This window comes from Chiroxiphia lanceolata, chromosome 3 (genome assembly GCF_009829145.1).
Source record: "Chiroxiphia lanceolata isolate bChiLan1 chromosome 3, bChiLan1.pri, whole genome shotgun sequence".
NCBI lineage: Eukaryota > Metazoa > Chordata > Aves > Passeriformes > Pipridae > Chiroxiphia > Chiroxiphia lanceolata.
The window spans coordinates 19,439,042-19,450,109 of NC_045639.1; the positions used below are offsets into that span (position 1 = coordinate 19,439,042).

Here is an 11,068-nt window from a genome sequence, read left to right on the forward strand (position 1 = left end):
TAACAACGACAAGAAAAGAATCTAAATCTAATACAAATACAAGATAGAGGTTTACTTTCTTATTATGCTTCTTGTAGACTATCCTGTAGGTTAAAAAATGCATGAAATTACTTTTCTCATAGGTTGATGATAAATTTTTGCACAATAAGGAGCTATTTTCATAGAATCAAAGAATGATTGGAAGAGTAGGAAGGGACCTTAAAGATCATCTAGTCCCAACCCCTTGCCATGTGCAGAGACACCTTCCACTAGAACAGGTTGCTCAAGACCTTGTGCAATCTGGCCTTGAACACTGACAGGGTTGGGGCACCCACAACCTCTCTGAGCAACCTATTCCAGCATCTCACCACCTTCCCAGTAAACAATTTCTTCCTAATACTTAACCTAAATTTCCCATCTTTCAATTTGTACTCATTACTCCTGGTCCTATTACTACAGTTCCTGACAAAGGGTCCCTCTCTCACTTCCCTGTAGGCCCCTTGAGGTACTGGAAGATTGCTGTGAGGTCTCCAGACAACCTCTCCTTCTCCAGGCTGAACAGCCTCAACCTTCTCAGCTTGTCTTTGTAGGGGAGGTGCTCCAGTCCCCTAATCAACTTCATGGCCCTCCTGAGGACTTGCTCCAACAGTTCCATGTCCTTCTTATGTTGGGGGCACCAGAACTGTACACAGTACTGCAGGTGGGGTCTCAAAAGAGCAGGAGAGAATCACCTCCTTCAATCTTCTGGCCACGCTCCTTTTGATGCAACCCAGGACTCGACTTGGGTTTTTGACACACCCTTTTAAAGGCTGGTGGCCGGAAATGAGCTGGCTCAGTAGATGGCACTCTGTCCTTTGATTTGGCACCAATAAAGCACCAAAGGAGCGTAATATTGGATCCGTCACTGGGACTTCACCGTCTCTGGATGGTGGGAGCGCAGGCAGGGCAGCACTGAGTGACTCTGACCACACGACAGGGCCCGTCGCCAGTCACCGCGCCAGCTCCGCACCTCATCTCTTTTTCCTATTTATTCCGTGTTTGGCTGATTTCGTGCCCCCCGCGGCAGCTCCCGAGGCCCGGCGGGGCCGGGGCGGGGCCGGGGCGGGGCCGTGTGGCGGGGCCGGGCCGCGGGCGGGCCCGTGTGGCGGCGGCGCGGCCCGGGCCGCCCGCACTTATTGCGGGCCGGCGGCGGCGGCGATGTCCTGGCGGTAGCGCGGAGCGGGACCCGCGGGCAGCGCACCACCGCCATGGGGCGGTACTCGGGGAAGACGTGCCGCCTCATCTTCATGCTGGTGCTCACTGTCGGCTTCTTCGTGGCCGAGCTGGTGTCCGGCTACCTGGGCAACTCCATCGCGCTGGTGTCCGACTCCTTCAACATGCTCTCGGACCTCATTTCCCTCTGCGTGGGGCTCTCCACGGGGCGCATCGCCCGTCGCAGCCGCCGCGGGCCCCGCGCCACCTACGGCTACAGCCGCGCCGAGGCGGTGGGAGCCCTCAGCAACGCCGTCTTCCTCACCGCCCTCTGCTTCACCATCCTCGTGGACTCCGTCCTGCGCCTCGCCCGGCCCGAGCCCATCGACGACGCCCAGCTGGTGCTTATCGTCGGCACCCTCGGCCTCGCCGTCAACGTCGTGGGGCTCCTCGTCTTTCAGGACTGGGGCGCCTGCTGCCGCCGCCGCCCGCCCGACCCGCAGTCCGCCCCCGCCGCGCTCCGGGATGTGCCCGGGGGCACGCCCGAAGGGGAGGCGGCTGAAGCAGGTGCCTTTCGGCTGCATCTTCGCCTTCCTCTCGTGTCCCTCACCTCTCCGCATCCCTCACCCCCCGCTTCTGCATTCCTCCCTATTCCATCCCTCCATCTCGTTTGCCCTCGGGACTCGCCGAGCTGTTGGACCCATCCTCTGGGCCCTTTCAGAGCCCCAGAGCCACCTGTGGACCCTGTGGGGTTTCATTCACTAAGCTCATTCAGACACCCGCCGCCTCTTTCACCTTGTACTTTACACTGGCCTGCTGGGCGTCTCCGCGGGATGGGGGAAGGAGGCGTTGCTCAGAGGGCTGCATAGGAAATGTTTTGGCTTGGTTGTTTTCTTCTTGTCATCTTTGAAAGAAGTTGGTTTTGAGAAGGTTGATGTTTTTTCTGTTTGTAGAACTTATACACAACACAGCGTTTCTTCTTTGAATGCAGGTGATTCACCAAATGACCAAAAAAGCCCTGAAGAGGGGTCTGAGAAGAAAAAAGAGAAAAAGTCTGAAGCCTTAAACATCAGAGGTATGGCATGGGAATATACTGCTAATGTTATATTAACTTAAAACACTTTATGATTTGCATTTCAGATTCCTCCCCCCCCCCCTTCCCAAATTATCAGTAAGAAAGGGAGCGAAAGCCCAGGACTCTTCTATGTAATTGTACCTAGTTATCTTCAGCAGAAAGGTTTTGGTTGTATGAGATAGTAGAGGTAGTAACAAAATAGTGTCATGCTGATTTGTCTCTGAGTGTGCTCACACTTTGATTTTTATTCTTTAGAAGAGTGCAGCCAAACATTTTGGAAAGGATGCAAACCCTATTACACTAAGCTCAAGTCAGTAGAGGCTTTACAGGAAGGTAACACAGGTAGCTATGAGGAGCATCTTTGAGTGTGACAGCTGTAATAGGTGAGCAGTTTTCAACTTTAAAATGCTTTTCAGCAGAAAACAGGATTTCTTTTAAATCCCACGGTTGATAATGTTTTGCTGTCAGCACAAGGAAAAAAGTTCTGAAACTGGTGCTGCAGCACCGTGTTTTTCCAGGTCCTTGAACTGTGAACCCATTCCTGGAAAAGTCTGGGACAGGATCAGCCCTCTTACGTTGTAATTTGGCAGGTCTCTGGGAATCTGTGGAGTGAAATACTATAGCTACTTCTAGGAATAAATTACCCATGTGTCACTCCCTGTCTGTGTAGGTGTTTCCATGTATGCACGTCTATATAGGTACTCTGAGCAGAGCCAAATGCAGATGTCTTTGAATATATGAAACACTGAGTTTGTCCCCAGGGAAAGGGCTGTCAGAAACCTGACAGGATAGTAGTTCAGGCTTCTTATGGTCGTGTATCAACATCTGATATTCCTCCAAGGTTGTGTAAATTTGCATTGTGTGAATTCTGCTTAAGAGATTGATGTGGCAGTCAGGCACCTGGGTTTGCTGGGGTTTTTTTAGTGTGTGTGTGTGTGTGTGTCTGTCTGTCTGTCTGTCTGTCTGTCTACCTGTCTTTCAAAAGTGTTTTCAGAGCTACAGAATGCATCTGTAAGGCAAGATGCTTTGGGAATTCAAACCATGTGCTAGAGCCACAACACTTGCCTGGATGTCTAGAAATTGGTGTCACTGGATATTATGGCAATATAATGGTAAGATTATTGCAGCAGAATAAGCAAATTTATTCTGGGGATGGAGGAGAGAAGGATAAGAAATTGCTTTAGAGAAGGCCTTGCTTGCCTGAACCACAGTGCCTGGGTATAATGATGCTGGAAACTTTCAAATATGTCTGAAGGATAAGGAGCTTTGTGTCAGTTGTTTTAAAGTACCTGTCATCTTTCGTTTTTAAAAAGAGAAATTTTTGTAAGCGATACTTTAGTATGTAATTCTTGCAAAATCAGTCTTTATTGTCCTTACAAATATTCATTACTTCTGTAGCCAATGCTACAGATATGTATCTTTAAAATTCTGATTCAAAATTGATGTTTTTCTTTTGAAATTAGTTACATAGCTATACTTACTTTATAATCACTTGGCAAAAAATTCTTATGTTGTAGAATTGGAGCCTCCCTGAAAGATATGGCTGGACAAAATAGATTGTTAGAGGAATGGCTTCCTTGATTTTAAAAGTGGTAGGAACAGGAATCCACAAATTCTGCCTGACAGGATTAATTATTGCAGTGTGAAATTATTCCTTTTACTTCTTGAGCATACACAGGGTAATTCAGACTTTCCAACACAAGCTGTTGGAAACTGTGATCTTACCATGCTTAACATACCACGACTAATACTTCATTTAGTAAAAATTAATCTTCATTTCTAGCTTATAATCATAGCTTTTGGGGTTTGATAGGAAAATGGGTTCATTTCTGCCTAGGCCCTCATTATTGATGTATTACCAGGATGGACATATTATTGACATTATTAGTGTAACATAAGCATTTTCCAAATTCTGTATTCTCAGCTAATAATTCCTCAAAATTCTGACATACTTACTTTTTTCTTAACTCAAAAGGAGACTTTTTGAAACATTTTCCTGTTCTTTATGAGCTGTTCTCTTTGATTAGTTGCCTTGGCAATTGCATCCTGCCTGTCCGTCTTGCTAGTGCAATAGTTGATAGCCCATGGTGAATCGAGATTATTTGTAAATGAAAAGAAAACACTGCAACACTGTTAGGAGGAGTAAAACCCTGTGGAAGTCTGCCAAATGGGGCAGAACATGCCTGACTCTAGCAGAAAGAGCCGGACTCACTAGAAGTTTGTGCTTTCTTATCTGACCTAAGTGATTTGGAGGAACTCCAGAAGTTGTTGCCTCATGCAAATCAAGGTGTGTGTCCAGAACTGCCAAGAAACAGCAGCACAGGCACAGTTCTAGGGCTAGTCCAGTATCCAGCATCACTGAAGAGTCCAAACTCTTTGCTGTGTTGTTTATGAGTTTTGGGGGGAGCTTTTTACAGCTTCTCTAGCCCAAAGAAGGGATTAAATGGCAGTGAAACACTTTGAAGTACGTGTCATAGGGATGTTAAAAGGCTCATTTTATTCTCTCGTAGGTCTCAAATAAAAAGTATTGACAAAGAAATTAACTATAGAGAGAGATGCCCTGAACTAGGCATGGGTTGGAATGAAATCTGAGTCTCAATAGTAAAGACTGACAAAAGTGGAGTGGTTTGAGCAGTGATGGGAAGAGGGAAGTTTATGTAAAGTAATAAAAAGACAAAGAGACTTCTTGGATTTTTGTAGCTTCATAGCAAGAAAACTTCTTTGGTCATTGTAGTTTAAAGGGCAGCAAAACTTGTGTTACTATAAGAGCCTGTTTTGTGTCTTTACCTTTTGTGCAAAACAGTATTTAAGGATGTAAAAAGAGGCACCTAGCATTCCTCTCAATTTAGAGTAGTCCAGGCACATACTAAACCATGTGACTGACTCTCAAACCAGATTCTGATTTTTAGTGAGTCTGAGGACTAGTAGTGTTGGCGTACAAGGTTTAATGTGACTGGAAATCAGACTTGTTCTGAAAACTGGAGTTTGAGGGTATTTGGAGCCACAAGGCTGGACTTAGATTTCGCTTAGGTAGTTTTTTTCAGATTTCAGGAGTGTCATAGAAACTGATGGGGGAGAATAACTGTTACTGGGGGTTATCTGTGGCTCTCTCAGCTTCCAGGGTAGAACTGATAGATTTAGTCATCAATTTTTAATTGAGATTTAATGTGCCAGGATCTCTTAATAATTTGCAGGCATTGAAGCAAACACATTTTACGTTACCATGGCATTGCAGTTGGACAGAAGTTGCTGGCATACCCTACGTGTTTAATAAGGCATCCTACTTAAATAGCTATGCTTCAGATTTAGTGTTTCCCTTGCTGTTTTTTCCTGAAAGTGGTTACTGAAAACTTTGGTTATGATATTAATGCCTGGAATTTTGCATTCTTCATGTCAACTAGAACATACTTGAAAAATGCAGGAGTGTTTCCCCCCTACCCCCTAAAAAGCCCAAAACAAAGCAAAGAAACCAAAACCACCCCACTAATGGAAATTGTGCCATTTGTTTCAGGTGTTCTTTTGCATGTTATGGGAGATGCACTTGGATCTGTGGTCGTGGTAGTTACTGCTACTATCTTCTATGTACGTCCTCTGGGGGATGCTGCGTGTAATTGGCAGTGCTACATTGATCCAAGCTTGACAATAATTATGGTGATCATCATCTTGTCTTCTGCATTCCCACTTATCAAGGAGACCTCAACTATTTTGTTGCAGATGGTCCCCAAAGGTGTTAATATACAAGTACTGAGTAAGTCGAATTTGTTGTTGAAATGCTGTTAATTTTAATGATATATTTCAATGCATATGTTATTTGTGGAATGACAGGTTTGGATTATTTACTCATAATAGCTCCAAATGCTCAAGAACTGTGAGAAATAGTCACATGCCTGTGTCCTAGCAACATGACTCAAATCTCTCTGGATTAGTTAAAGCATGCATTTTGAGAATGTGGTACTCCAACAATACATCAAAAATACCAGGTCTTGAGCTGTTAATGCTTTGTATGGGTTGTCTGTGAAAGAAACGACATTGAGTTACAATATTTCCCAACCCTGTAGTGGCTTCTTCCTAAAGGCTTCCAAAACAGCTTAGAAATTTCCATTAAGGTTGGTTTATTTTGTAACTCTTAGGTGCTGTTCACACTGGTCAATTGTGGGGTAGCACTAGATATTTCTGGAATTCCATCATGCTCAAGGCTTAAAGAAAGCAGAAGATGTGGGGTCTTGATGGAGGACTTGGTGCTCTAACATTTCTTGTACGAACAGTTGGTAAATGGTAAATTGCCTGAGGAAAGGGTGAACCCAAAAGGAAAGGTGGCCTGCTCATGCAGTCATCTGGAGGCTGAACTGAAGGCAGCTGGGAGTAAACATGTTTTATCAAGTATATCTCTTCTAAAATGATAGTTTGGATACTGCTGCTTTTGGATGGGGTGCCAAATGGGACAGTGGATAATTAGCCAGTACACCAAAGCCTCTAATACCTTTTTCTTATGTCTTCCAGCTGACAGACTAGCTCGTGTACCAGGGGTTAGCAGCCTTCATGAGGTACATGTCTGGGAGCTTGCAAGTGGGAAGAATATTGCCACTCTTCACGTCAAGTGCCAAACCCCTGCTGATTACCAAGACGCTGCTTACAAAATACGGGAGATTTTCCATGAAGCAGGGGTCCATTCTGTGACCATCCAGCCAGAGTATGTTGACCACAAGACCTCCCAGCTACTGTGCAGCTCGCCTTGCATCTCAAAAGCTTGTGACCCTCAGCTGTGCTGCAGTCAGAGGGAACTCCCCCGGCCTAAAACTAATGGCTACGCAGAGAAAAACAACAGTTACATTTCTGCAGGGCACAAAGACAATGGTTCAAGTAAAAGTGACATTGAAATCCCAATCGAAGGCCCAGCAGCGGAGGACAGCCTGAAAAATTGTGACATTTCTGATGACAAATCACAGGCGAGCAGTACACGGTTTTAGGCAGCTCCCTCTAGTCTGCATCATGTTTTCACAGAACAAACGTATCCTGCCTGTGAATGGGGTCATTGGTGGTTGTAGCTGAAGTTGGTGTGGCAAAAAGATTTCTGTGCTTTAGCTGTAAACCAAAATGCACCTAAAAGCCCCTTGTATCTGAAATAAGGATTAAGATTTCCACCAAGGCTGTTGCATTCATCTAAGATTTTTCTGATACAGCCTTACCCAGTTCGCCATCAAAGTAAGGGTGAATTCCTGTTCTTAGAGTGGATGGGGTGTATTGCTCGCTGCCTGCACTGATGTTTGCAGTTCATGGCCAGTGGCACTGGGAATGAAACTCTGGCCTTTCCTGCTGAAGTGAGCTGTTTCTTGAAAGCCCTGTGGCCAGTTAATGATTGTATTGGGCTGAAGTACTGTATATTTATGAAGGACTTCAGTAAAGATGCTTTGCTGGTCCTTAAATCCCATTTTTTCATGTTTTACAGTAACACTTGTGCTCCTGGCCAGGGGAGTTTGTGAATGAAATTAAGAGTGTCTAAGGGAAAGCACTCAGGAATTTTGACTTGCATTGTTTTCTTGATTGACTCCTGTATTTAGGGACAGAGCAGAAGCTGGTCTTGCTTCTCTAATAGTAATACTGGAGTCCCAGCCTAATTACGGATGAGTGTGCTTAGGAATAGACTGCTTGTCATGAAAGCAAATAAATACCTACTGATGTTGTCTGCACTGATTCTAGCAAATGGAAATATAGGCAGTCATCCAATTAACTTTTATCTTGTTCACCATTATGATTGTACAACTCAGTCTTTTTAAATATTTTTTCCTTCTGACAACAGAAGTTCTAAGAGCCATGGTCTTATTTTATCATTGTGTGGGATGATTGCATTATCTTTAACACTGAGTGTCTGTCATTATTCATGCTGAATAAATAAGCTAATGTGTTTATTATAAACAGTTAAAATTCTGCAATTCTATTATTAAGACATAATTTATTAATTAAGACATAATTGTATTAATTAAGGAAGTACCTTTAAGTCTTGTATGCAGTATTATCACTTAGAGGGAGCTTTAAAAAAAAATTAAACCAGGGAATTTTTTCTAGTTTAGTCTTAATTATTTCTTGTTGTCTGCCTTTAAAGGTCTGAGCCCTCCCCTCTGCCCTGTCCTTCCTCCCCCTGCCCCAAGGTGTATCTCAAAGTGAATTTAGTGAAGCAGTTCATTATCTTTTTGCTGCTTGTTCTTTTCTGAAGGCATGTGGGGGTCCTCTAAGGAAAACAAAGTGACATGCTCTGTCACCAGCGTTGGGTTTAGGTCAGGTGTGCTTTCCATGTTTCTGGGAGAGGAGATCCACTACCTAATCCACACTGAGTGTAGTGCTCAGCCTCCCTGGCCATTCAGGTTGGATCTAGAAGCTTTCGAATACACTTTGCTTCAAAAGCAGCCTTTCAATGGTCCATGTGGCCTGGACAGGCTATTTTATCCATTTATTCATGGGGACACCTTTATAAAACAGTGCTGTCTTTACCTCAGTGACACCTTAACAGAAAGAGTAAATTGATTTCATACCTGGGCTGGGACAATACCGGGACCTCCCTGTAAGGCTGGTTTAAAAGCAGCCAACTCCACTTTAATAAAGATGATTGCATTAATTCAGTGAATATTAAAACACACAGCAGGATATTTTGCTGCTTGGAAAATAGTATTTACTGAAGCAGTGATTGCAGTCTAAACAGCACATTTCTAGATTTGTAGTTACCCGTCCCTTTTGAACAGATTCTTGGGTGAATTAATATGTTTCATAGCCTTTTATTATAGATTTTTATTATATAAATTAACATTTGTTAATATAATTAAAAGCTTGATCCTCTGGCCTGTTTGCTTCCATTGGCAGCAGCAGGATCCTACTTGGCAGTTATTGCACGAATTAATGTAAATCAGGAAACAGTGTAAGAATTGCTCTGTCTTTTAAAAGTGTGTGGCATAAAGTAAGACAACCCTTTCTTCTGTTCTTTTTTCTTTCCTTATTTTCATCTGTGCTGGTGTTTAAATGATGAGGTTTAGATGTAAATAACAAATATAGGGTTTTTGAGAACCAGAATGGAAAGCTCCTAAAATAACAACAAAGCCTAAGGAGAAGTTGCTTCCAGATATCCTCTAAAACAAGCACCCTTTCATAATTATGCATTTGTGTCTTAAATCATGTAATTTTAAAAATATATATATATTTTATTAAATGTTTGAAAGCTGGAATGGCAGTATTTACTCTGGGATTAAAAAAAAACTTGTATGTGTGATGTTGGAGCATTTGACAAAATGGACCATCTTTTTTCTTCTAGTATTTGTTAAAACCATGGTTATGTATTTTCTAAACTTTTGAAAGTGTTGAAGTCTGAAAATACAATGAAGTAACATTCTTAGGCTTTTTTTTTTCTTGTCTGATTGAACGAACTGTAATTGTTGCCTGTGAATAAATGGGAAAATACCAGGGATTATACAAATCTTCAGGTCTAGAAAACAAGCAGATTTTAAATTTGCTTTATTAGTTAAGCAAGCAAAACCAACAGAGTTATGTTATTTATGAGATGAACATTGCTTTTTTTTTGTGTGTAGGTTTCTGACCAGCATCTTTGCCTTCATTTGAGTCCCACAACAAAATATTTTTCTCGTCTCTTTTAAGTGTGTCACAGCTAGGCTGTACTGGGTGGCCCCTCTCTAATTCTATAGAAGACTTAATTCCAGTGTGTATGTTGTATTGGCTTATTTCCCTTCAGTTCTTGGCATCTCTCTTCTAATTCTCTTGGAGTAGTCTTCCCTCATTTTGAAATACAGTGTATTTCAGTATTTGCCCATATCTATGGGCAGTTGTTTTGCATTCAGTTTTGTAGTCCATTGCACTGTCATAAAATCTCTGTTCCGGCCTCTTTAGCTTAATTGCTTTATTTCCCTCCCTGATTGATTGTGCTACTGTGTCCTCTTCAAGTGCTGCCTTACAATTGTCTCTTTATGGCATCTGGATTCTCTTGCACTGGTTGTCCATTTCTGTCCATCACTGCCTGTAGCAAAGGAAATCTGCTTAAATTACGTCTGGCTTTCAACTGGTTGTCCAGCTAATGTGGCCCTCTGACCCGTAACCAGTCATAGATATGACCTAGTTGTATGACAATGAAACATTCAGTAACCTTACCAGATTGCTCTGGAGTAAAAATGAAATCTGGAATAAGTTAACATGACACTGAATGCAAAAGCAAAAGCAGTTTATGGGCCTTCATCAGTTGCGTGCCTTTTCCTAAAATGAATCAATTCTTTGTCACCTTTTCCTAAAATGAATCAATTCTTTGTCACCTTTTCATATGTGCCAGAAGTGCCGATTTGATTGTTAATTTTTCCTTCTTTTGTAACTCTCTGAATGCAAGTCTTGCCTTTGTTCTTCAATGTAAAGAAAAGTAACTGCTGCTGGTTTTGGGAGTATCACTTTTGTCTTGCCAAGTTTTTAGTTGACTTCATTTTCCTTGTGTTCTTTACAATACTTACTCTGACTCATAGTTCTGTGGTTTTTTCCTTTTAATGTTTTTCTTATTTTGTTTCCTCAATAAAAGCAGGATGGTCTTGGTAGCCTTCTGGTCATGGTGGTGTACTTATAATACAGTTTAAGAATACCTCTTTTATGCACTGATTAAATTTCTACACTCCATTCTATTCAAATTCACCCTCTTTCTGGTTTTCCTATGTGACACACCTTACCATTGTAAACCACTTTTTGACCTTCTTTAGTTTTTCCTGTTCTTTCCCTCTTCCATTCTTGATTAATAACACTTGCTGTCCTGAATACTCCCTTTTATTCTGAACTTTGAAGGGAATATGC

The 11,068-nt window shown here is 42.5% G+C and overlaps 1 protein-coding gene across 1 annotated transcript; it reads left to right on the plus strand.

Annotated features, from left to right (window-relative positions):
- Positions 1–1,187: 1,187 nt before the first annotated feature.
- On the plus strand, positions 1,188–9,206 carry LOC116784015 (zinc transporter 10-like). Its single transcript, XM_032682185.1, has 4 exons — positions 1,188–1,737; positions 2,162–2,245; positions 5,757–5,993; positions 6,746–9,206. The coding sequence occupies exons 1-4, from the start codon at positions 1,227–1,229 to the stop codon at positions 7,210–7,212; spliced, it is 1,299 nt and encodes a 432-aa protein (XP_032538076.1). The 5' UTR covers positions 1,188–1,226; the 3' UTR covers positions 7,213–9,206.
- Positions 9,207–11,068: the final 1,862 nt, after the last annotated feature.

Bases quoted from the DNA above. Each gene is read 5' to 3' on its own strand.
- LOC116784015 (XM_032682185.1), top strand. From the start codon at position 1,227: ATGGGGCGGTACTCGGGGAAGACGTGCCGCCTCATCTTCATGCTGGTG. The intron at 1,738-2,161 runs GTGCCTTTCGGC...CTTTGAATGCAG, and splicing joins AGGGGAGGCGGCTGAAGCAG to GTGATTCACCAAATGACCAA. The intron at 5,994-6,745 runs GTAAGTCGAATT...TATGTCTTCCAG, and splicing joins TGTTAATATACAAGTACTGA to CTGACAGACTAGCTCGTGTA.